Source organism: Ascidia mentula, chromosome 8 (genome assembly GCF_947561715.1).
Source record: "Ascidia mentula chromosome 8, kaAscMent1.1, whole genome shotgun sequence".
NCBI lineage: Eukaryota > Metazoa > Chordata > Ascidiacea > Phlebobranchia > Ascidiidae > Ascidia > Ascidia mentula.
Genome location: NC_138573.1, coordinates 14,672,576 through 14,699,348, shown reverse-complemented (window position 1 = coordinate 14,699,348; position 26,773 = coordinate 14,672,576). Strand labels below are relative to the sequence as shown.

General features: G+C 38.9%; 5 protein-coding genes across 6 annotated transcripts; 1 reads left to right on the top strand and 4 right to left on the bottom strand.

Moving 5' to 3' along the window:
• Window positions 1-853: 853 nt before the first annotated feature.
• LOC145911362 (lactadherin-like) lies at window positions 854-3,269 on the bottom strand. Of its 2 annotated transcripts, XM_082998683.1 has the most exons (8): window positions 3,213-3,269; window positions 3,043-3,155; window positions 2,951-2,987; window positions 2,703-2,891; window positions 2,468-2,506; window positions 2,208-2,375; window positions 1,785-1,957; window positions 854-1,486 (listed from the first exon to the last, which is right to left on the bottom strand). In XM_082998683.1, exons 1-8 carry the CDS (start codon window positions 3,265-3,267, stop codon window positions 1,349-1,351), a joined length of 912 nt encoding a protein of 303 aa, XP_082854809.1. In that variant the 5' UTR covers window positions 3,268-3,269; the 3' UTR covers window positions 854-1,348. The 2 variants fall into 2 exon arrangements, with proteins under 2 accessions (XP_082854809.1, XP_082854810.1); XM_082998684.1 differs by lacking the exon at window positions 2,468-2,506.
• A 5,116-nt stretch (window positions 3,270-8,385) lies between these two features.
• Window positions 8,386-10,313, top strand: LOC145912057 (atlastin-2-like). The gene is made up of 8 exons (XM_082999478.1): window positions 8,386-8,580; window positions 8,639-8,758; window positions 8,813-8,968; window positions 9,163-9,207; window positions 9,319-9,399; window positions 9,505-9,634; window positions 9,746-9,918; window positions 10,128-10,313. The coding sequence occupies exons 1-8, from the start codon at window positions 8,386-8,388 to the stop codon at window positions 10,311-10,313; spliced, it is 1,086 nt and encodes a 361-aa protein (XP_082855604.1).
• A 2,457-nt stretch (window positions 10,314-12,770) lies between these two features.
• LOC145910741 (tRNA-uridine aminocarboxypropyltransferase 1-like) lies at window positions 12,771-14,853 on the bottom strand. The gene is made up of 6 exons (XM_082997939.1): window positions 14,628-14,853; window positions 14,153-14,290; window positions 13,653-13,771; window positions 13,521-13,598; window positions 13,265-13,377; window positions 12,771-13,050 (listed from the first exon to the last, which is right to left on the bottom strand). The coding sequence occupies exons 1-6, from the start codon at window positions 14,802-14,804 to the stop codon at window positions 12,824-12,826; spliced, it is 852 nt and encodes a 283-aa protein (XP_082854065.1). The 5' UTR covers window positions 14,805-14,853; the 3' UTR covers window positions 12,771-12,823.
• Window positions 14,838-15,385, bottom strand: LOC145910742 (transcription and mRNA export factor ENY2-like). The gene has a single exon (XM_082997941.1). It carries the CDS (start codon window positions 15,298-15,300, stop codon window positions 14,989-14,991), a length of 312 nt encoding a protein of 103 aa, XP_082854067.1. The 5' UTR covers window positions 15,301-15,385; the 3' UTR covers window positions 14,838-14,988.
• Window positions 15,386-16,176: 791 nt separating this feature from the next.
• LOC145912056 (uncharacterized) lies at window positions 16,177-26,484 on the bottom strand. Its single transcript, XM_082999477.1, has 12 exons — window positions 26,275-26,484; window positions 25,411-25,481; window positions 24,604-24,797; window positions 23,017-23,142; window positions 21,549-22,682; window positions 20,399-21,123; window positions 18,285-18,496; window positions 17,807-17,942; window positions 17,494-17,631; window positions 17,038-17,181; window positions 16,651-16,805; window positions 16,177-16,467 (listed from the first exon to the last, which is right to left on the bottom strand). The coding sequence occupies exons 1-12, from the start codon at window positions 26,482-26,484 to the stop codon at window positions 16,278-16,280; spliced, it is 3,435 nt and encodes a 1,144-aa protein (XP_082855603.1). The 3' UTR covers window positions 16,177-16,277.
• Window positions 26,485-26,773: the final 289 nt, after the last annotated feature.

Sequence of the window (26,773 nt, the reverse complement as noted above, 5' to 3'; positions counted from 1 at the left end):
GTTTTAGACGTTGCTCGCCTCTAACTAATCCAATTAATCAACACAAAGGTAAATCAGTCATTACTAGGAAGTAATTTACTACAAGGCGGGATCGCCCCACTGCGCAGGCCCTTTATATTTGGCGATCACAGCTCTAATATTCTGATCATAAGGTTCACAGGCTTCGCAGCCAAGGCATTGCAGCCAAGCTGGATCAGCCATTTTTCCCGACAAGTCGGAGCGAGATCCGAAAGGTGAGGTTTGAACTCACGACCCTGGGCTAACCAGGCCCAACGCTCTACCAACTGAGTTGCAGGAGCTCAGTGGCTTCACGGGGTATATTGTGGCCAAGGTACACTGGTGCGCTTGCGCACAACTTGTCAGGCGACCTGTGATCGCCATATTAGAGCTGTGATCGCCAAATATAAAGGGCCTGCACAGTGGGGCGATCCCGCCTTGCTATGCGTAAGCATGGCATTACTTCTGGATTGTCTGATTACGGTGATGGAGATCCTCTACGCATGTGAAGGTCGTCTGACAAGTTGTGCGCAAGCGCACCAGTGTACCTTGGCCACAATATACCCCGTGAAGCCACTGAGCTCCTGTAGCTCAGTTGGTAGAGCGTTGGGCCCGGTTAGCCCAGGGTCGTGAGTTCAAACCTCACCGGGAACTTGATTTTTCAGATCTCGCTCCGACTTGTCGGAAAAAGTGGCTGATCCAGCTTGGCTGCAATGCCTTGGCTGCGAAGCCTGTGAACCTTATGATCATTACTAGGACTGACCTATTGCACAATCATCTCATCCAACACACTACTTTAGCGAGCGTATATATTTCAGCTATAATTTGATATAATTTATACACACGGCATCATCAGTAGTCTAAAAACATGAAACAAGAGCAAACATTGGAATTGAAGTCGAACGCATACTTTTTAAAAAACTTTTGGTGTCACGATACCAAAACCAAGATTAATTGATGTTGTCAGTGGGAGATGTATGCTTTACATGTAAACATTTCTATTTACAGGTAAATAATAAACGTAAACAGTTTTCATGCGAAAGAATGATTGCAATCCAATAATAAGCGTGTTGTGAAGTAAGGTATTGAGACAAACGGATAATAATTTATCCTGACAACATGCGCTTGGGTTGCTCAGATAGGCAAACATATAGAAACATTTTAAATTATGTAAACACAAGGATCACTGGCTATTTCTAACATTTGAGATTTATTTGCTTGGTGGTTGCATTATTGCAAAATCAGGCTTTTATGTGAGTGTTTCATAATATTTTATTTTATATCTGACATGCAAAGAGCATTTTGGTAAATTAAAATAACACAGGTTTAGAAATAGCCCATAGTGACAAAATCAACATGTCAGGTATTCATGCCTCACGCAAACGTGGCTGTGCCATAGAACAGGCAACACACGAAGTTTTACAGCTTCGATGGGTATTTCAAACATGTTGGTGACTTTTGTATTCCTGTCATTGTTGCCATGAAATTCCTGAAGGAAACATTTCAATAAAAAAAGTGCAAATACGAAAACGTTAAGCATCCAACAAACTTGTTGCAATTGATTGTGTGATTGTGCACTTATAAAGAGGAGTAACATATCAGAGGTTCACAAACGATTTTTGAACTCGTTCACCGCAAAATCTCGAATTATATTTTTCTTTTAAATGGTAATTAAAATTAAACATAGCAAGTACAGAATTGCCTCGTGGGCTTATTATTTCAATTTACAGTTGCCGAGGGTTAAGCCAATAAAGAAAAACTAAGCAATTAGTACAATTTATTCTTACCATCACTTGACCGTCACTGCCTGTCACATATTTCCAGTGTGGATCGTTGGGTGCGTTAAATGACACCTTAAATTTTTTTGTCCAGCAGCTCCAGTCGTTTCGTCCCTGCGTTACGATCCCAGTGATGTTAGTCGGTGATTCCAAATCAACTTGAATCCATTCGCCAATTCTTTCTGTTAACATTTATACAGCAAATAATTGCGTGGTAAATGTCAAGGGCAGATCACAAGAGCTTTAAATATTGCAGGTAAGAATCCCAGCTTCATGGACAAGACCGGTGGAACAAAAGTTTACTGTTTTCCCGCTTTAATTTTTGTCAGATATCACGAAAAGTATGCCTACGGTTATGACGGGGTGCAATCTTTGACACCAGATACCAACAGTGCGTTACGGCATCCCATTGGGCCTAATTTTGTCACTTACGCGCACCAGCCACCCAGCCACCATAGTGCACTCCTGGAATGTTAGGGCGATCTAAACGGCCGTTTCTGTGATGATGCCAGTCGTTAACGTGAGGATTTAGATAAGACGACGCGGTGATGGCGCTGTCCTTGATCAAGTTGGTTTTCAATCCCAGTTTACACAGGGAATCTGAAAAAATTAACGTAGCGCGTGTTGTAAATTGCAATTATACCCAACTGGGTATGTTATCTTAGATTGAAGGTTATATTCGAAAAGTCTACCTCTATTTGCTCCAATTGATATATTTAGTTGTTTGCTGTCTGTAACTCAAAAACAAGGTATTTTCCTATAACTTATTTGACAATACACATCACACATCTAGTTTCAGTTCTCCGTTGCAAAGTACGTGGGTGCTTTAATACATCACAATTCAATGCAACATTGGGGGGGTTTCGGAACTTTTTTTGTCAATTTTTGTCAATGCAACATGCACCAATATACATGGGATAAACAAACCTATTTTAATGCACTTGGACGATAATTTGCCCCAAGACCCATCTTCAAGACAATATCTAACCAAATGTTGATTGGAATGGAATCCTTCATCACATATGCAAGTCTCACTTGATCCAACACTGTACGTTGAACGAACCGGAAAACATGACGCATTTCCAAGCAAAAGTGGTTTTGTACAAGTGATCGGTTCTATAATACATAAGTGTTCTGTTTTTTTCAGGAAACGCAGTCCAAACCTTTACATTTACCTTGAGTAGATTTGGAGTTAGTGGATCTTACAGGTTGCTGAAAAGGTTATAAAAGTTTTAAAATAAGTTTGCAAGCTATTTCCAACACTTACGTAGTTGATTAAGATGAACACGGAAATTCCAATGTTAACCATGAAAAATATGACAGTCAGAATTGCCAAATGATTGACTCCAAAAGCACAACACTTCTGTTTTGATTGCTTATCTGCATAAATAATGGCTTTGGTAAAATGACTACCCCTTACGGCATTTATAACCTTACCGTTTATTTCCATCTTCACTGAAGTCTGTTTCGGATACTCGTAATAATCTCCCATCGTGAAGTCGACTTTTAATGTCCCGTATTCATCAAAGGTGCATTATTTATAACGTTTATGTTGTGTTGAGTGGGATCTAAGAATTACTGTGACGTTTTAACTTGAGCAAACTTTGAGACGTTTGGATACTCTGTGGGAGAGAGGTGTTGTAATACCACACTATTGCTCATACTATTGGGTGGGTGTCTTGAAACCAAACGATATGTACAATACTGCATCGAGACATAACGTTGTTACATTTTCTCTTGCGGTAAACATGGCCCATTTGTCGACAAGATAGTCTACAAGAATCACACCGAGCTGCCTTATATTGGTCGAAACCGTGGCCACCTGTCTGCAGCTCACAGAATTCATATTTTTGGATCTACTTTTCTTATTACTGATTATTTTTGGTTAATTCGGAAAAAGACATTAGGTATTGCAAAGTGTGTGGGTTAAGTGTTTTGAACTTTTGATAATTTCAAGTTAGAAACTATTTGATCCTTATAACCAAGTTTTCCGCAGGCACATGCGTCCTAACGGACGACAAATACTATGGAAGCTGTGAAAACTAAAGCAAATTTGAGTTATAATTTTATGTATAACGTTTGTGATATTGTTATAAACACGTAGCGCAACATAGTCTATATTTCAGCACAAACTTCGCCAGATTGGCCAATTGCAATTATAAACCCTTCTAAACTGTTTAATCTGCCTTGCTGTATTGCTATGTCGTACAAAATTGGATCAAAAGGGGCAAAATTTCAGCAGATATTTTGCGAGCCGGCGTATACGACTCAACGAACACAAGGATATCAAATAGACTCCTACTTAAAAACTTTGAAAATAAAGATTGAAACCAAATACCAGGTAAGCATAATATCTTTAGTTCATACAATTCCACGATGTTTGGGCATCGCATTTACCCTTCCTTTCTTACGTCACATAATTTTGGATGTATTGTAAAATTCACTGGAGTATGAACACGTAAATTACAAACTTAGCGTATTTACCGACGTCCACTAGCGAAGGGATGTTAGATGAGACAAACTTAGTGCAGAGACTTGTGAGTGCTTGAGTCACTTTGAATATATCAACTCTGAGCTTTAAAGTTTAAAGTCTGGGTAGATGTGACATTTGTTTAAGCAGAAGGTATTCGATGCAGAGCAGTTTAAGTGAAAAATATGACTAACATGTCACAAAAGAGGTACTTGTTGTTGGCGGGAATTCCAGCCTGGTCCACGTGTGTGGCCCACAATAGGGAAGTACGTATTCATGACGATTTTATGTGGGTTTGCAACGTAAAAGTGATGTGTAGTGATCACAACCGAATAAGGATGGTCAGCCATGGTTGCACCTGTTTTCTAAACCTGTGACAAAGAAACAACTATCAGAAACAAAGAAACACCCTTGAGTACATTGCGCTTAACTCAGTGCGAAGACTGTTAACCTACAGGTATTCATGACGGTTTCGTGTGGGCCTGTGTTTTATGCGGGATATAGATACTCTTTGAAAACCTGGTGACTGAACAACGTAATGAGTGCACCAAATCCTGGTTGGCAATCAGGAGACAACTCTGCACTTGTTAGTCAGAAAATCGATGTTGGCACGTTAAATTTTAAACTCCTTGCTGCTACAACACGACGAATGTTGCATAGATAGCGATATGTAGGCTATTCATACGTTGATACTTTAATCACTATCGTCAGTGATTACAGTCAAACGTTTGTAGGCAATTCTAATTTTAGTTACAGCGAGTAAAGTTTACTTAAATATATTAATAAATACACTGTCCACTCTAAAAATTAAATACTCCTTTAGGAAAAATATTATTTGGTATGTGATAACAATCAAGGATGGCAGTGATACCCAAGCAGTAGGTCTGCTGTCGGAAAACGGATCTTTAATGAAGAGTAATAACTAGGACTGGCCTAGATCTTGGATGAAGAGGTTCTGTTAGGAATAAATAAAATACCCTGGGTTCAGGCAAACCGAAGGTGCAGCAGGCAACATTGCGATGGTTACAGGCGTCATGATATTTTCACTTCCTGCTTGGCTCACGTGTGTGGTGCAAAATAGGAAAGTACGTATTCATGACGTTTTTATGTGGGCTTGCAATTTAGGTGGGATGTGAAGATCCTTTGACACCTGGTAACATAAGGTCAAACTGATGTGTAGTGATCACATCCGAATAAGGATGGTCAGCTATGGTTACAACTGTTGTCTAAACTTATACCCTTACAAAGTCTACGATACGGTTAAAGGGGGAAGTCTTGACAACCCAGTTTCAACGGAGAATTTTTTATGCCCATGCCAATAAAACAGGCATGTAAAAGTTTTTTTTAAACACAACACAATTGGTACCAAAACGCAGACGTGCATTATTACCAGGTTAGTTGTAGCATTACCCAAACATGTATTCAATCGACAAGCCATTCATGCTTGAGCCCATGATGCCTTCTTATACACACATTTTTCCTTGATTGTATAAAATCGCACCAAATTCTGTTTGAACAACACGACGCAATTCTGCAGTTGTTGGTCAGCAAATCGATTTTGGCACGGCAAGTCTAAATTCCTGGCTGCTACAACACGGCGAACGTTACATAGATAGCGATACGTACGTGAACCTATCTCATTCTTTCCTGATTTTGGTCACCACTAGTTATAAAAGTGTTCGTTTACTGAATTTAGCTGACACAGAAACATATGTATTATACTACATATCATCTACGCTACAAATTAAATACTATAAGTAGCATTTTAAATGTGATTGCAAGCAAGTGTGACTGCAATATACTAGCAGGATGCCTGCTGTCGTATTATGGATCTTTAAACTCTTTTTTGTGTACCACATAATAAAATAATAGAAACAAACACAAAAGATCGTGATGCTGCCCTTTGTGATTAGCGATGAACATTTCTTCGTACTGTCTGTAAAACAAGTGGATTGCCTCAATTGTTGCAAGTTGTAAAACAACCGGCCAATTCTTTTTCAATATAAATACTTTTTTTGACAAACTTTTGATGCTACAGCAGTTGCATATGCACTAAAGCTATTCCAGACTTTATAGCTGGGTTACATTCATATGTCTACGTACCTCTATTTTGACGTCTTAACTATTACAAATTGTGTTGGGGTGTACCGCCAAATACTCAAAGTGGCGACAATTGTCAACAATTGCAACGACCAAGAACCTTTTTTTAATTTTTTTTTACCACACCGGAATTCCAACCCTGGATATCCTGGCCAGGAATCCCGATCAGGTTTTGTCCTTTGTATATGGGTCGGTCGCTTTACCGATGTTGCCAATCGGCGGTCACGAACCAAGAGCCTTCACTTTTTAAAGCCCCCAGCATGCAGACCACTGAACCACCTAGTGACAAGTGATCTTTTAAAAGAATACTCACTAGGGTATATATCTAAATTTGGATAAGAGACCGATCACACACCCGGGATTGGCAGCATTGGTTAAGCGCCCGACCCGTATACCAAGAAGAAAACCTGATCGGGATTCGTGCCCTGGGTTCAATCCCCGGTGTGGTAAAAAAACAAATAAGTAATGAAGTTTCTCGCAAAACTACTTCACCAACCCACACACGATGCAAGCCATCCCACAAAAAGTGCCTTGAGTCTGTTCTACAATGCGGCAGGTAGTATATAGGATCGTTAAAGAGTGAAATGTGTCGGTGCCAATAGTGGACACCTAACAACTGATATACAACAGACCACATATTTATATGGTGGAGTTTGCACCTGTTTTAATTCCTTGTCATACAGGTCCTCCTGAACAATGTTAAATAAATGCTTGGTTTACCCACAAAAGCATGTAACAAGACAAAGCAGTGCAGGTCACGCAAATCCACGACAACTGACATAAGAGTTGTCATGAAAACCACATGTAATTGATTTGGCAATGCTGGTGACCGCTGTTGCTGGACAGCAGGACCAACTACGTCAGGTCAGAAAGGCCAAGCGAATCTCCCAACAGGAAAATTAAAACATGAACCTTTAATTGGATAATATTTATGCTTATTAATGTTTAAAAGGCATGTAAAATTTGTTTTTTACTGACGTCATAACTTACAAACTATTTTCCAGTCAAATTGTCACTTTGTTGCTGACGTTGCAAGGCATATTGCTAACTCAACTGAAAAAGATCATCTGATGGCAAAAATCATTTACTGCGATCGATGTTTTGGTCGTTTTTCAACCGAGCTTCCTCAGCTTAAATAGTACTATGTCAAGTTGATTCGCATAAATTGAGAAGGAATAGGATTTAACATTTGTTGCGTTTGGTTTCGTTGCAAAGAATGTTTAAGATGTAGTGTTCCGGAAAAATCATTCTGGTTGTGACATGGAATCATATTAGTTTATCAAATGCTAAATGTAAGCAACCGAGCGACCTGTGGGCCATTCTCCGGCGAAGCATGCAAGCGCAGTTAATATGTGTTTATTTACATGTTTGGTGAGTAAATTTTTAAATTGATCCTGCTATTTGCATTTCTTGCGCAACATATTGTTTTCTTCATGTCACTTCGCTAATCGTGTTGCATCAAAGTGCCTAAATGTGCAAGTGCGTTCATATACTCATCAAAGGGAAAGCTTTTCGTTTCCACATTGATTCCAAACCGATCTATGGATGGTACAGATTTGTGTACAAGTGTGCACATGGTGACAACGAACACTCCCTTGCTTGCATTAAAGGGACAATAAATTCTCCATGGTATTTCCCAATTGTGACGACAGATTGTATTTCAACGCTATTAAAAGTTTTAACAAGGGCAATCGACAAAAAACAAACACGGCTAAGTACAAAATTTGCAGTCGTACCTTGTACGCATTATTGCAAAATGCCAAACACAAAGAGGGGGTAATTAACCTACAAGTTAAATGCACAGATAAATTCCATTCCTTTCCACACACAATAGGCGCTGTGTTGTTGTATGCTAATTATTTTGTTGTTACGAGCTGCAAATATTTACAGATCCTAAAAGTTCCGCTGGCTTCGCTATAAACGTTCCTGACAAAACAACTGGCTTATTTCAGAGAACTGTTGCAATACTCGTTTGGTTTTCTGTATGCGACGTTGCTAAACGTTTTCACAGTTATTAGGCACATGGGACAGTTGTTTACCATGGCATCATTGGCACTCATGGACGAAAATCTACAATTTCAATTGGAAAAATTTAAAACTATTATCGACAAAGAGGAATTACAAGATGTACCTATTGTAATTTTATCTATTAGCGGGCCAGCCAGAACTGGCAAGTCGTATCTATTAAACTTTTTTTGGCACCTTCTGCAAAGTCATGTGGCAAACCCAGATGAGGTAAGTGTGTCACCGATCCTTCATTATAAAACAACGAAAACGATTTCTATGTAATTAGACAGAAAATAATGATGTTGAGATCGAACAAGTGTTTGAGTCAAAGAGACAGTTGGAGAATGTGACAAAGGGAATTTCTTTGACTACAAAACCTGTATACTTGGAAACGCGTAATGCAAAGGTATTGCGAAAGATATAATGGTTGCTTTGCTCGCCTAAACGCATTTTATTTTAGATAGCAGTATTTTTGATGGACGTTCAAGGTCTTGAATCAGGAGCTCCTGAAGATACCAAGGAAGCTGATATTTTTGCCATCAGCTCCACACTCAGCTTCATGCAAATCATCAACTTGAAAGAGCAAATTACATGGAAAGACTTGGACAAATACGCAGTATGTTAGTATAAGCAAGCTGTTTTCGCGACTAAACGAGTATATTACGTTGAAGAAATGCTAGACCTTATATTCAATGTTTGATATTTACTTTCATATGTATAGACTAAACTTTTCTCATTATTATTGTTATGCCCTAAAAGCGCAAAGGCATCATTTATCATTGAAATTACAGAAACAAATGTTTTTAACAGGGTTTGTCGTTTCTTCAACAAGAAATCGGCACGGTCAGAGAAAGGGTAAGAATACCATTAGGAGATGGTTTTTCTGAGAAGTTAATTAAGCATTGTTTGTGTTTTTTACTGGTTGATGTTCTGCACCTCAGCGACCAAAGAGTTTGCTTATTTCAGAAACTGCTTACAGTGATCAGGGATTGGGATTTTGCAGATCATTATGAATATGGATTTTCTGGTGGAAAAGATTACTATGAAGTGAGAAAGTTTTAAAATATGCGGCGGACAATTGGCGACATTGGTCAATGCGCGCGACATTTTGACAATTTGCATCGGAATAACGATAGACATTATTCATTTAAGAGTGTAAAAGCAAAGCGAGGATTTGTTGAACTCTTTAAAAGCATGGAAACTTCGTTTTCATCACACAATTGTTTTCTCATGCCTTCTCCAGGCAAAAAAGTGAAACGAAACGACTCCAAGCTTGTAAAAGGTTGGCATACAAATCTTTTTGCAAATCGGCATTAAAGTGTGTTTGTGTTCATTTGACATGTAGTTAGCAAGTGATGATGTATATTTCTAATTACAATTTTGTCAACCACAGACATAAAAAAGAAAGCCAAAGATATAATGATGGAGCTGCACAAACACATTTTTTCGAAAGAAAATTTAGAGCTTGCTTCCACTGCGGCACCAAAAGGGAAAGATCTTACTGTCTGGGCAAAGAAACTTGCTGAAAATATTGGAAACGCGGAAACATTGAAAACAGCGTTCGTGGTAAATTTACATTCAGGGCAAATTGACTATATATTGCCCTAAAGAAACATTGCAATAACATTGATATTTTTCAGGGAATTTACCAACACCAAATGGAAAATCTTGTCACTTCTTGTTTACGTAACTATACGAAGATCATGGACCAAGTAACTGATTCGCGCCCAAAGTGAAAACAGTAGTTTAAATATGACAGGAATCGTTTATTTTAGAATGATGACCTGGAAGAGGAGGAATTTGAAAGAAAACATGAAAGTACAAAAAATGACGTGCTTGAGTCGTGTCATAAAAGAGCCCGAGGTCGTCAAATAGATCACTACCTGCCAAATTTAAAGAATAAGATCGAAAGAGAATATCAGGTGACCGAACACACACATGGCAGTAAAGTACACAACTAAAGTAATCTTGGTTCGGTTTGATGGACAAATTCATAGTGATAGGCAAAGTTCCTGAGTATTCAAAGATTTTTTTAGAACCAAGCGTTATGGTATACAATAGATTTGATAGAATATCGGTAACAGCATAAACTCATAATCAGCTTTGTAACCCAAACCGAGTGAATCAAGTTCACTGGCATACCAAAAAGAGTTTCCACTTACTTTGAAACTGAGGGAAACCATACAACAAAAGAGTGAATATCGGGACGTTTTACGCCACAACGTGCCTATAATGACTGGATAATCTTGGTTGTGGAGTTTTTTTACGTACTGGCGAAATTTATTGTCCGCCACAATTTCAGAAACTCATGTGCCATCATGATAATTGCACAAAAGTATTTTTTTTGTCTTTAGAAGAAACTCAGTTACTGCCCTACCCCAAATGGACATTTAGCAGTAGATTTTAATACAATTATTAAACATTTGAAGAAATCTTTGACAAAAAAGGATTTTCTGTTCTTTTTGCAGTTACGCAAAGCTAACATCTTAGTGACTGATTTGGCAAAACAATGGGGAAACAAAATTAAAGAGGTAAAATGTATAGTGTGCTTCAAATAAATGTTTTCTAAGAAACATTTTTATAGGAAGAAAAGTTAAATTTTGAGCAACTTGAAACAAATTTTGAGAAAGAAGGCATACGTTACAGAACAACAATTTATGACAAAATCACTGATGCAAAAGCCCGGGAAAAAGCTATCCTCGCATTTGAGTGTGCACTGCGCAAAATTGTCAACGGTGATTTCATAAAACATGGTGCAGGCTATTTAGTGATTTGCCTCGCAACTGTATCTGGTTTGGTTGTAGCGTCTTTGGAGAATGTTCGTGCCGGAGTCAAAATAGGCATTGCTTTAGGTCGTTCCACAACTGAGGCTGGTCGTTCTGTGATTAATTACCTTGAAAAAAATAAGTGGAAACTACCACAAGCGTGGGAAGCTATAAAGAATAGTCAAAAGTCATTCGGCGAAAGAATAATCGAAACACTAGCGTCCCTAATAGAAAAGATGAAGTTGTTTTTCAAAATGTTCTTCATGCAGAGTATAGATTATCGTTAACAGGTTAACTGCTAGAAACATAAAGGCTGTGGCTAATTTTCTGTTTTTTTCGGCATTGTTTGCATAAAAAGCATCATCAGTGCGTCAATGGATGATATTTCTTTGTATAATTAACGAATCTTGTATTTTTTTTACTTCTACAGCATGTAACTCTTTCGTCTCCATACATTGTAGAGCAGGGTTTTTACCGCAAATGTCGTGTTCAAAATGTGCTTCGCGATCTGTAGCGCCATTAATTCCGCTTTTGTGTTGCTATTATCCAGGTTCTTGCAAAAAGCGACTTGACACGAAAATATGCTTGCAAAAAGTTGTAACCATAAATGTACATATTTATTCAGAATAAAAACACTGTAAGCAACAACTGCAGTTTTCAGTGCAGTAACGGGTTCATTAGACTCGGGTCCGAAAACCGAAATCTAGCAGTCACAGAAACCAGTGCTTGTATTGCGTAATGTTTTGCGTGTGTAACATACGTCACAGAAACCAGTGCTTGAGTTGCGTAATGCTTTGCGCGCAGCTTTGCACATGTACTGCATAATCCCATCATGTGACCCAAATGATTTAGCCATCGAATATTCTCGAGTAAAGTGATTCATTCAACATCCTGTTTACCACATAAAATGTTCTCCTATGCTTGTCACATCACACCTATGTTCTTGTATTATATTACTTCAAGCGCCTCATGATATCACGTGACATTATTGACCAATCAGCTCTCATAATGGAGAGCGTTAAAGAGCCCAGTTTAGACCGGGAAATGCATCCTATCAACGTTGTAATGTACCGTCGTAATGAAGAAGATAACAGAAATGAATACAATTATTCGGGAAGAGATTTTGGTTCTGGGTGCTTTATAGAACGGGGCAGAAGCAGGTTTAACCATCAAAGAGACTCAATAAGCGCTCAGGCCATCGAGACCCTGTTAAATATCTCTAAGACCCTTTAAGAGTTATTTACACAGTTATGAGGGACGTTTGAAACCTTGATATTTATAGCCTGTATGCACCGGAGGTCTTGTAGTATAAAATCCCATAATTCCAACTCGGAAATCCAGTAATACATTCCTCCTATCTGTATCACTTTATAGTTTTAATGTGGGAAATGGCCTTAATGTATATCAAAATGTATTAGGGAAGTCTTCCTGGTACTATCCACCATTTTCAAGTGGAAATACGACAGTTTTGGTGCAACAATGTAGAGTCAAACAACCTTTTTAGTCATCTAGTCGATTGCTGCTGTTAAAAAGCGTTTGAAAAGGCATACAACAGCCGGATTTTGCAGAAAAATATTTTACAAAAATGCTCACATTTAACTTTCGTTGAACTCATTACTTCTTTGCGCGTTTCAATTAATTCAGTTATTGAAAAATTGTTTTAACAAAATCCAGGGCTGTTTATTTCAACCACGCAAAGAAATTCGTCAAAATCTCTTTTTCATCTCTTTGTTTTTGTGTACCATTTGATGGAAGAAGACGAAAAAATACAAGAGGTCGTCGTACTGCCCTTCGTAATTTCCGATAAACATTTCGTGGTACTGTCTGTAAAACGAATGGATTGCCTCAATCGTTGCCAGGTGGTTGTCTGGTCTACTGTGTTGTCGCCTCCAATAGTTTGTGGATTGTTCAGTCAGTTCGACGCATTTTACACCTAAAATGAACACTGAGTATTGATACATGGCATGATTATAATTTCACTTAAACAATACCCCAAACATATATTCTGATGCAGCTATTGGTGTTTTGCCACTGAACTTTACTGATACGTAGCAGCGAGTTTCTAGCTTGAGAGTAAAACAGAATATCCTCCAAAAAAATTCCAGGACTACACAGACATAACCTGTCATACACTGCCTTGTGCATACCTTTTAAACGCTTGTCGGAAGAAATTCCATGTACTTGATTCCATGTGCTATCAATGAGAACAATTCTCTTGAATGTGGGTTCTATGAGTCTCTTATCATTGCAGTTTATGGCACTGTTAAAACAACAACAGCAAAGATATTCAACATAATTAACTTGAAAAATCCAAAGTTTTGCATTTGAATCAAAATTTTACATGTGACTACCATGATATGGTGAAGTTATCAAAGCAGTGCTGAATAAAGTTCATATTCTCACCCTTTGTCGATGCATGTCTCACTTTCTTTCTTTTCACGATCACTCTCAACCTTTCTTTCCTTCGGTGGAGGGCTTTCACTTAACATACAATTTAAGCTAAGTTGTGTTGATTTTTTTTCTGAATGTACTTACCGTTTATCGGAAAATTCATCCAATGATCGTTTTCTGCCTACATTCGTGGTCGTTGACTTGAACTTGGAGTAATATTGTAGGGAGTGTGCATCTGGTCCAGGGAATACCAGAAGGACATCCTGTTGGAATTATACATTAAGATTGGTTACAACATCATGGAAATGCATCTCTTATATACAGAAAAACTTACTGATAATGGTATTCCTTTCATTGGTTTACAAATTTTTGTAAACATTTAACTTTTAAACATGTTTTTTTTAAAGGAGGCCATAAATCTGAACACATTGAAAATAAAACAACTTTTTTAACCAAATAGATCTTTAATACAATGGTTGAAAACCGGTTCGCCTTCATTTTACACTGTAAATGATTGTAGAAAACAATTGTAACATCTGTAGCATGAAGTTCTCAACCATTGTATGGCTATTTTGTTTGTATTAAAGATATATAAAACTGTCAGTTATGTTCCTAACCAAATACAGTCATACTTTTTAACATACTTCATTTTTTGAGTAATCAGGTATGACTGGGTAAGTATAAATGTGAACATCATCCGGTGCAATTATTGCTGCATGAACTGCTGTACTCTTGCCATCCAGCTCCTTGGGGTGTTTAATGACATCACATGGTATTGGAAGCTAAAATGCAAGAAAAAAGTTGAAACACACAACAAAGTGTGTATAACAATACTAATGTTCAATAACTCCAAGCTCCTCTGGCAAGAAAACTACTTGTTTGGACGAGTCCCTGTTTTTTACCTCTTTCAACTTTTTTTATGTGTTACTATTTATTGCCATGTTGGCGTTTCACTTCACTTGTACCGATGAAGGTCTGTTGTATAACGACCGAAACATCTTCCAAACAAGTAGTTTTCTTGCCAGAGGAGCTTAGAAATATTGAATAATATGTCTGGCAGCATTAGCAACAAATTATTTAAATACTAAATGTTATAACTATATACAGAGGATAACTTACCTTTATGTTCGGCATTTTTTTGCTGTCAATGTCCTCCACAAATTTGTAGCAAGTGTAGCAAAAGTACATTCGCTTTGCTTTGCATTTTGGGCAAGGTGACCGCTTTAGGTCTTGTAATGGCTTAAAATCTTTTATTTTTAAATTACTAAATGGTGTTGATTGTACGTTTGCTTCCATCTTTCTACAAAAACCCCAAAAAAGTTTTAACACGATTTTAACGCCAGTTAAAAGTTCATGCAAACACAAAAAACTTTTCTAAAGAATTTCTAAACAAAACAGTCAAACTGTAAAGAATTGTTTCTGATATAAGCCACAACAATTTACATGCACCATTTCAAAAACAATAACGAAAATAGTAATTTTACAAGTTAGCTTGCATGGCAAGAAATGTTCGAATTTGATGCAGCAGTTCCTTTTTGATGCTATCGGGAACAAGCTGTCTTGCTTTTGGTGTTATTTCTTGGATCAGATCGTCCACGGTTATGTGTTCCAAGCCACGCTCGCGAACAATATCTTTGCACAGGTTCTTGAGTTGGTCACGCCAGCCGCATTCAGAAAGTCTTTTTCTCAGCAACTCCTTGAGCTTTTCTCTCTCTCCCGTCTCGACAAGTTGTTGGTTTATCGCTGCACGCATTTGTCCGTCCCTTGACTTTTTTTCGTTATAATCAGCCATTTTGCTGTTGTTTTGCCGGACAAAATTGCTTGCGTTTGCAATGCCTTTCTTGATTAGAAGTTCAACAAATCCAAACAAATCAGAAACAGAATTTTGGTTCTGTGCGGGGAATTTTTTTGATTGACCGGATGAGCGAAATGTCGATCATTAGCCAAGTGAGTAAATTATTTATCAGGCACTAATATATTGCATGTTCTCAACATAAAAGCTATACAAAAATTGCAACTATATTCTAGTGAAAAAATTATTTCGTAAAAGTGCTTCTAGTAAAATTTGTTTATTGCAATTTCATTTGTTTGTCAAAGGTAAAACTTTTTTTTGCCATTTAGTTTGCAAGATAATTGTGAGTTACACCAAACCTGCACTGATGAGACCAATTAGGTCAAGACAATGGTCCTGTCCTTATCTGCAGCTTACTCTGAAAAGCATTATTATCTCTATTGGAATAGGCCTTGCCTGGGTAAGTATTGCTTTTGACTAGAACACATGTTGCCCATGAAAAGTTTTCCTACTTAAACCGAAAACAGATCTTCGGAACATGGCCTATTACTAAAAGAATTAAATTGTCGTAAATTCATTGTTCAAATGTATTAGAAAATGCTTGCCCCGTCATCACAAAGCCAGTAGTTTATTCCATATGAATATGGGCTATGCATATTGACTGCTTTACTCAGCCTAAAACTGATTCTTACTGGTAATAGATTTGGCAGATGAACGATATCGTGAATTTATTTGGGGTGCAATTAACAAATAGGCTATAAGTAGCCCACACACAAAAGGAGCAACACTGAAGGAAAAGAGCGTAGCGGACCAAATGTAAACATATTTACAGTGGTCTTTGTAAAAGAAGTTAATGCCGTCGGAAATGGTGATGTGGGGTAAGCGCTTTGTAGCCACACTCGTAAAAACACTTGACGTTTGTGTGATTTGGGAAATGGACAGAGGTAGAAATATTGCGGCGGGCACGAAGCCGAAGGTCATACGTCGGTCTCCAGGAGCCCATCGTCCATTTGGCGCGTCCCGTATCCTGCCAGATCAGCTGATTGGAGTTTAGGTTCATATTTGTCTAAAAAGTACCCGACGCCGGGAATGTTGTCGGGAAAACCTTTCGGAAGGTCGTCACGGGTTCTGGCAGTAAAGTGAAAACCCGGATCGTCCTGCAGTAACCTGTGTTGCAGGATTTTGGGGTTCATTATATGTTAACTTATTTTATCGCTTTTTGACTAAATTCCACGCTGAAAAGAAAAGTCGTCTTTGTTTAATTATAGACTTATAGAATCAAATCCCATATTCACTGAGCAATACACAGAACAAACAATTTCGAAAACTTACAAGCCGTATTATACTTACTCGTAGGTGGTGGGACTGACGTATATCCTGCTGGCTTCGCTGTGCGACTCGAACCTGTTGGCGAGCGTGACGTTGTTCCCGAATAAACAGTAGCGAGGCATGCGAGTTCCGACCACTCCTGTTACGACTGACCCGGTGTGAATTCCGATTCGCATCTTAAATGTACAAAACATATTGTATAGGAGCATTGGCTCTTCAAAACGTCAAACTTGGTACGTTTCAGTAATATTCGCTTTAATTCCCTAAGGTTTCTTGTTTTTCTTTCGAATGGAAGTTATTTATTGATATGACATTGTCTGTACAATACCCTATTCAAATAAACGGCAAAGTTTTGCGATTCTTTGATACCCTTAAGTACCAACAAGATGTTATTCTATTGTTACTCACAGATATGGCGATCCCTGTAGGAGTGAATACAGTTTGCGCACATTCGATCATAAACAAAGCCATCCAGGCTATCTGGTGTGCGTGGGTTTTGGACTGGCGGTGTAATCCTCCAGCTACACAATAGGCGTCGCCAATAGTTTCAACCTTAAAAGTAATGGATTAATGTAAGCATTTGGACGACCAAAGTAGCCTGTATACTGCTATTTTGTTTTCTGATTAAAAGTCAATTCTGATTAAAGAAGCCTGTGTTTGAATGTATGTTGCTGAATCTCCAAAGTTGTTGTAAAAATTGGGTTTATTTAATAGCATCTGTATTTTATGTAAAACTGCTGTGTTTTCACACAATAGCTGTTTTGTGACTTTGTGTGGATTTCGGATCTTGGAAGTTTATTATTTTCGGCCGAACAATGTTTCGAAATGGATAAAACTAGAAAGATACACTGAGGACTTTCTTACTTTATATACGTCGTGGATGCCGCACTGCCGATCGAATTGAACGTACAGGTTGCTCAGCATGCTGATTACCTCCATCGGAGAGCACGAAGAACAAATGGAGGTAAACCCAACTATGTCAGAGAACAACATTGTGATGTCCTGGAAACCACGTATTGTGTTATTTATATATATGGACAGGGAAAATCGCAGTCATTTATAAAACAAACATTAAAAACATACAAAACAAAATCATTCATGACCTAACACAATATGGGGTGATGACACGTTCACATAATTAAAGAACGAACTTAAACCTAAGAATGTAGTTTTTTACCTTTAACTGCCTGGCTTTCACTTGTTTTCCAAGCCACAGATTTTCAGCAATGTCAGCCGGAAATATAGAGTAAAGAAGCTCGACGTTTAGCCTTCTCTCCTGCTCCAATGCATTGTTGTTTTCTTCCAGCGTTTCTCTAAACAAAAAATGCTAATTTTGTTTCAAACGCTTTGTCTCATATCAGCCATTTGCGTAACAAACATCAGTTATTATGCGTCTGAAACAGAATATATTGCAGTATTGTAAACTAATCTACATCTGTTGGAACCGGGGTACCCTGGCTACCACGGTATCTGGGAAAGAATAATGTAAATATGCAGCTGTTTCGTCTAAAATATATTTGACAGCCTTTTTGTTAAACCAGCCGTGATTAGGATATGATTCCCTATAAGATTATTGCACACAAGTAGCTCCACTAAAACATTATTGTTATAAGCGCAAATTAATTTATCACCAACAATTACAACATCCTTCTGACCTCAACTTATCCATGCGGCGCTTCAAACTCTCCTGAGCTTTCGCCTGCTCGCCAACCAAAATGACGTCACGCGTTGCGTCGTGGATCGGAATGTCGGAAATGAAGATCCCAGTTCCACGAAGCTCATCTAATTTGTGGAGGTTGGGAGAGCCCATGAAGAGGAGACAATCTTGCTCTTTGACGAAGAGCATCTCCCCGCGGATTTCCATGTTCTGAACAATAAGTTTGGAAACGTTGAAATAAGTTTTAACGTAAGATTGCAAGGAACGTCACAGAAGCATCAGATGGTGGAAAACAGCACAGAAACGTGAATCCTAAGACTGGTGTTTGCTCGAAGATTGCGAAAAGTGTTGGAAGCGATGTGCCAGATTTGGTAGTTTAAATCCAACTTCCATACGCAACAATACAAAAATCAACTGATCAATTTTGCAACAAAAATGAAACAAATTTAGTTGTGTGAATTTTAACCTTTCAACGGCAGTCAAGTCCAACACTTTTAGTAGCTACGCACCAGTACTGACTGGTATGGCCACATTCTTATAGATTTCGCGTTATGTATCGTGTGTTACCATTGCCATCACTAATTTAATAGGAGAGCTGAACGCTGTGTTGTAGCGGCACAAAGGACATAAATCAATGTTTTGTTGTCAATGCTGAAATCAATATTCTGGCGTCAAAAGGACTAGGATAGGCCGTCAAATACAGTGCTTCAATATTGCGCGAAACCGGCATTGCCGCAGAGGGCACACACCAATAACGCGTGCCCCAGTGATCACTTACCTAAAGGTTAAATAAATTGTTTTGTCTTTAAACGTAACAGAACATACTATTACCCATCACAAAAACCAAAAACTGGTGTCAAAATTTACACATCGTAAGAAAACATACAAAATTTGAGTAAAACTGAATAGCAAACAGACTCGTTCATAATGAAGCAAGGAAATGGACCACATGTCAGCATCGCAACGTAATGGGTTTGATTTTGTAACAGCCACCTTACATGTGATTAACGTTTCTGGGTCGTTCTGTGCTCTTTTACAAGCACAGGTGAGTAAGCTGATATAACGCCAGTGTGTAAACAGATATGGGGCAGTAAACTGCAGTTTTACGCTCATCATTAAACCACCATTTGGCTGACCTCTACAAATACATGTACAGGTACGTTATCCAGCAGTACTTCATTCGGTGATGTTTCAAAACCAAGGGCCTACATGAAAACGTTTTTGTGTGAAAATGGGGGTTTAAATATTTCCCGTGAAGTAGTTGTTTTGCATTCTGCTTACACTATATCAAACTTAGGTATACAGACATTGAGAATCAACATAAATGCCACGAAAATGTGTGAAGTTTCGCTTCACAAACTTCAAAGGAATAATGAGTTAATAATCTAATATTTACAAATGGAAATAAACAAGGGGGTGTGGCGAAGCAAAAGTCGCAGCAAATGTCACGCTACACATTGTCGTATGCGGAACGGACACGATTTTCAAAAGGGCAACAGGTTTGCTATCGATTGAGACGTGTAATTTTAGATCTTGTCCCGCGCTCTCATTGCCAGGCGCCCGTGTGGCACGCAACGACTTTTACCGATTTTGAGCTTGGTCATCTGGTCCTTCGAGTGGGTGAGATCAAACGCGTCCAATCACGCCAACATGTATTTACTCAATAGATCTCCACCCCCTGTCACTTGCATGAACTGGTGTGTTGAATGTGATTGATATTTTAGATTGTGAAACTCAAGGGTACTTGTACCTTAATCACGCACCGTTTTGGTTAATTAGTGTTTTCATAAGAACCCTCAGAAAAGATAAGCTGTTACGTTTTTTACTGACACATATATATAGTCTTATCGAATGAGATAACGCAGGTGAACAAAGTAGTCCTAGAGCTTCTATGGATACACAACCAGGTCCAAAAGGCACAGCAGATATTGAGCCCCAAAGCGACAATTTTTATAACAGGTCGAAGCAAAAGACTTCAATATGTACAAAACAAAAATCGCGGCTTATAAGTTGATGAATTTCAAACATGTAACTTACAAGTCATGTGAGGACGTTAAGTAGAACTACAACCTTTTGCATTGAACAAAAGTCTTAACTAGTTGTGCGACGTACCTCCATTAGTGAAGCTTGACGATCCTGCGAACCAACCTCTTTCTCATCTCTTGTCTTCTTTTTGAGTTGTATCGTAAACGGTTCGTTGACGAGCTCCAAGATATTTTGGAACTCAACCCCAGTCGCTACGCTGGGAGCTGTGATCTGGAAATTGTCGGCAAATTTTGGTTTCGGTTTTCCGTTTCGCGAGCCACCGACAGTTTGTTCCGTTGTATCTAGGTTCATAACGCGCAGAATAGCGATGCCTACTTGCACAAGGTGCATGTGACGATCGAGAACTAAATGGAATGGAAAGGCTTTACAGAAGGTCGCCACGCCGATGCCACATGCAGCGGGAGACTTTTTGCTCCCCCTTCTACTTGAAAGCCTGACAGGAGACTTGGAGATAAAGTCCTCCTCTGAGTCCAAAGTCATTTTACTGCTCAGGCTCAGCAGCTCAGGGCAGTGTTGGCGCAACTGTCGTTCCTTGACACGCCTTTCCACCTTGCGCAAATCGTTGTGGTCAATCTGCGAGCGTCGCTTGCACATGTGATAATTCCATAAACCAGGGTTCTGCCGCAACGCTGAGAATGGACAGCTCTTATCTTGTGTTTCTTCCGTCCTGTCCGAGTCTTGTTCGACGCAGGAATAGTCAGTGGAAAAATCTACGCTTCGAGGCATGTTGTCGACTCGTCGTCTTTGGTAACGATTGTTCGTAAAACGGGGAAGGTCTTGCAATTTCCTGTCTGTGAGGAAAATATAAAATAAATGAAAAACCATAATGCTTTTTGGTACGGAAGTAATATAAAAGCGTTTCGAACTTCCAAATTCCCTTATGTTAACCGACGGTAAAACAGTTCTCGTTTTCAAAACGCCAAAATTAAACAAAGATCTATGAAACTACGATGCGTGCATGACGAGTTGAAATAATGTATTTTAATCAAACGATTGTGATAAGCTGAGTTTGTTACACCCACCACACGGACATAATGAGGTCGAGTAACTTTTCCATTGCACGGGCACAACAGTTTTAATTAAACTGAGAATACGAAAACAGAAAAAAAACTACATCACATATAATTTACGTTCGAATCCTATTCATAATCTAATTATCTTCGCCAATTAATGTCGTTACCAAAGCGTTAAAAATTTACTCTACCACACAACTTACCAGAAAAATAATCCTCTTCAACAAAATCCTCGTCTTCCGCCGTAAAACCGTTGACCAAACTGTCTGTCCAACGTTCATTTGCCGAGCTGCTTCTTCCTCTTCGCCGTCCATAGCTGAGAATCGATTGCCCATCGACGCTCTTCGATCCAATATATACCCGTTTGTTACAGCCAGCGCCTTGATCGCACTTGTCGAGGCACCCTTGTGCCATTGTACCTCCCTCAGGGTTTAGTCCGAATTGCGCTGCGTTCAATTCCGCTTTTAATGAGCTGAAAATCTCCCGAGACCCCGACGAGAGACTCTTCGGGTCTTTGTCATACGGTCCAGGTGAAACGACCACGTTCGCGTTTGAAATGTGGTTTTTGTCAGGCGGCACGTAATTTGCTTGGCGCCAGGGTACCGAAAAACGCCTCTGCGCTGGTTCAGTGGTTGTAACGTTGTCTGAGATATCTTCAACTTGACTGTCGCTTCTCAAGTTCATACACGTCCTGGATACCAGCAACGGCCTTTTGATTTCTTCGTCTTTTTCCGTCCATTCTTCGCACTCCTGATCATACTCATCACCAAAACTGGCAGTTTCGGACAGGCGACTGCTAAAACCTTTCACTGTACAGCAGTCCACCATCGAATCGTGTTTGCCGAGCGTTTCGTCATTACGTAGTATTTTAAAGCAAAACACGCCGTCGTCGAGCTCCTGGGCGCAGCGCGATGTCCTGCGCCGATTGTTTGCTTTCGAGTGGTAAAATTTATGACCATTGGAGTATTTTCTCCCAACGTAACCTATGTCATTATCTGTTGTTAGCGTCTCGCCGTCGAGGTCAATGTAGGTGGCCACGTCTGTTAGGATTTTAGCTGCTGTGCCAGGTTCGCTCTGGACCCTTACTTTTGAGACGAACAGGAGCTTTGCGAATTCTTCGATTATGCCGCCAATAAAAAGTGCCATAGTGGTGAAAGGTGTTGAGAATCTAAGGGCGAGATCGGTTGGTTGACTTTTTACGGGCCCCGATGCGGGACTGCAGACCATCACGTGAAAGCATTTGATCTCACGCAAGTCAGCGTTGCCCCGGTACGAACACGAGGTGGCGCAAGGCGCATGGGAACTGTGGCAGAGCTCGAGTAGATGAACAACCAGGCCTGTTGATTCAAAAGTTTAAACAAAACAAAAACATCTCATAGGGATGTGAATGAAAGTATTGTCATTCAAATCCTGATAATAGTTTTGACGTTTTAAACCAAAAACAGATGTTATCGTATAATTACCGAGAAACAACGCATTATGATTTGGTTTGTGTGACTTTCGTCAGAGTGGAATTCACGACACGCGATACATATACATTATATCACAACAAATTATCGAGCCTCGACAAAAAATTTAATTAATGGCCTCAATAAATGATCCATGTATACTAATAACTTAGAAAATTAGTAATGCGAATACAAATATTGGTTCAACACGTAAATAACTTGCCGTCGATGGTGTTGATGAACTCTTCCAGAGAGTTGCCGACAGAACGTATCGAGTGGCTGTGCGTGCGGTAAAGGAATGCTGCCATCTCGTGGCCGAAATCGTGAGCTACAACCATGAAGTCCGTGTCTGCAACAACAGATGCATGCTTAATCGATAGGTGCACATTTTGTTAAGAATGATACATTAATTTTGATGACTTGCATTAAAGGTACGAAGTTTTGGTTTCAATCCAGACGGGGTTTGTCGTAGTCGCACTTGAAATGCCCACGCTTGCATTCTAACGCCTAACATGTTGGTTGTGATTACCGCTTTACGTCAGAAACGAAGCATTGGAATTAGTCGACACGTTTCTTGTTTACGCTGCTGACGACCAACACATCGATTGAGGATTATCTTTGGCAAACAAAACTGCTTTCGGTTGCAATTTTGATTGGATACTTTTTACACTGTTGGCATTTACCATTTCATACCACTGTGGTGTAATTTCTGATATTTGCGTTTTATGGCAAGACGTGGGTCAAAATTATTTGAGGATCGCTTTAGAATGAAATACTTTTGGACGTAAAATTGCGCTTCGAACGCAACCAAACTCTCGAAATCTCAAAATTGTTACGAAATCATCACCGTAATCAATAACCCAAAAATTAGCACAACAAGTTTTTAATCAATTTCCAGTCCGTCGCACCGTACAATATATCTATACGCGTTTCTAGCCCTCATATTTTACAAGTTATATTTACGATATTTGTATTGCGCGGCGCGGGACCTTACGATTTATTTGCGATTGAGAATAAATTTCAAATTGACGCTGGACACGGTACAAGCAGCTCATAACATGCGAACGAGCACTGCCGTAAATTACTCGCTAAAATGACACGCCCATGTTCTCGCTATGCCATGTGAACAGAACGAGTTTTTGGAAAAATAAATTATCCAAGAATGTTTACAACAGGTTGACGATAACGGTTGAATATCATGCGGTACAACTTGTAAATTTAGGCAATTACGGGAACGGGTAAACAAATGTTTTCAGAACAAACGTTTTTAGAAATGAACTTCCTTTTAAATTAGAAGTCATTTATGGAGTTTAGACCAAAATGCAAAATCTTTTTTGGAGATCAGCGTGCTTAGAGTCAATAATATTCGTAATTCCACAGTTTAGTAGCTAAAAAAAATTACTGTATGATGAGTTTTTCGACGAAAAACTTTGAGCGCTTTTTTTAATTGCGGCCGCATTTTTTCAACCGCAAACTGTTCGTTAATTTTTCTCCTGCAAGTTAGGAAAAAATACAAAATAATCTAAAGTGTTTATTCCAGTATACACCGGAAAAGTGAAATACATTAGTTCGTGTATCACAGCAGAAATTTTACCAATTAGTTAAAATGGTGAATATTTCAGTCACTTTTTGAGGCAATTATTTATTATGTCAGGATGATCCTTTATTGAAGACGTGCAATGACAAATTGTTTTTTTTTGAGCTAAGTGAGCAAATGTAACTAAACTAAGCACGCAAACAAAAAAGCACTAATCATAGTAATAACCACGGTATAGAAGCCCTGCTTATTGACAAAAAACAGGGTACTTACTTGTCGTTTCTGCCAGACATTCCAACATGTGAACGATTCGTTTTTGGTCGAAGAACTTTTCGCAAAGCGCTTTATCACGCATTGCTATCGGTGGGTGGCGCAAAGGAGAATTAGGGTAAGCAGGAAAGCGATCATGGTAGCGCTCCGGATTGTCAAGACCCACGTCCAAGTTCAGCCTTTGCTTTATGAGAGATCTGTGTGTGTTAAAGTGTTAAACGTCAATCTGACTACTAAGAATGAATACATTACATCTATAATAGACACAAGTTCGTTTCTCAAGCCAGTCTTACAAGAACGAACAGGGGTTAAATAAAATAAATATTACGTTATTTTTTGCCAGATCAGCTATTTTAAGAACTTAAATACCTTTCATTGTTTTTTGACATACGGTTTTGAGTAAACAACGCGTAATATTCAGTACTTTTCAACAATTTGTATTACCGAACTTTTCATTATTTTATCGCAAGAGCTTAAAAGTAATCTCCCGCTTATTAGGTGCCGAAATCAACAACAAGGTAACGCCGCCAGTAGACCTGACGTAGACCGTTATGCTATCATTTATTGATTTGGTGACTTAATGGATTAGGGTACGGAAGTCGAATAAAGACAAGAAAAAATGTTCTTTTTACGAGACTTCCTTAAATGAATGAATAAATTATTTATACAAACAGGGAAACAGGTATTCTTCGTACGTGAGTTTGGAGACGAAGCCGGAATGATTTGGTTTATAGGCTCTCAGCTTCAACATGAGACCCTCTTGATACCTAGCTACAACTGCCTCCTGCACTACTACTATTATTAACTTACCGCACGCTGTCGTAGACAACAATGTCGTATTTCCGAAGCAAGCGAAAGAATGTTCGCCTCATGAACAGCTCCTGCCATTTGGATAAAAATACTTTATTAAAACAGGCAGAAAAAATAGTATGTAACTATTTTTAATTTTTGAAGGTGAAGTTAGGACCTAAGCACGAAAACATAAAACTGCAATGCAAACTGAGGCCTCGAATTTCCAAACAGCGTTTGGGTGAAGCAACAGGAGGATGTAAGCCTCTATTTTAACTGATGCTACGAGGGCTAAACCATGCTTCACAGTAAAACGACGGGAGATGCCAGCATGAAAATAAGCTGATCGGGTTCGGCCGTTGACAAGTTTGTTATCTATCTGTTGGCAGATTTGCGATGCAATTTCTTTTATGCCTTTTGTGTTGAATTATACAACAAGACGAAGACTGTGTTTTTAAGGGAAAATGCACAGCAGTTTTACCTCAGGACATCTATGGCTATTTAGGAATGGTCGACTTTGGAGCTTTAATCTTTACGTAAGTTAGAACAGTTTTTGTTATGATCCAGTCCACTACAGTTCCTTGCATTTTCAGAATAGGCGTTTTACAATGTTGTGATTGCGACAACAAAACGATTAGTTGAACTTTCGGTCTGTTTACATAAACTAATACAAATGTACAAGCATCTGTTTGTGAGCCTCCACCAATAACGCCCTTTACAACACCGAACACCGAACACCGAACAATGGACAATTACGTTAAGCTACAAGCCATCACCCGAAAAAATATCATTAAGGCCGTGCAATATATCACACGATGCCGAAAACCCAGAAAGCAAACTAATAAAGGAGAACCGCAACCACATACAAACTATAGCAAAACTTACCGTCGGCATTATTATATTGAGCAAACATTCCTTTAACCCCTCGATGGACGCTTTGCGTACAGGCTTTCGCATGGGCAAATCTTCAGGGGAGGGCGAAAGGCAGAATGGTGATGAGGCGTGATTGCCCCTTCCTTCGCTCTGGTATCCGCTGTCCGAGCTGATTTTTTTCTGCTTGCCGCTGCCGGCTCTTTTCGGCACCGCCAGGGACATTTCTAGAAAAATAAATTCCCAATTAATAAATTGGACTTTGTTTTGAAATTTACACGTATACGTGTGAAGATAATATTCAGTAATATCTTCCTTTTTGTCTTTTTTAGCATTTCTGAACGATACAATTCGAAATAGGAAGGTGTTACCTATAGCCTAGTTAAATGTAAAAATATTTGACGATTTCGGTTTATTGTGAAGTTAATTCATATATAATTGGCTAAACCGCCAACGTTACACATGAAAAATCACCTTTGTTTTCACATCAACTTTTTACGTTTCTGTCGAAACG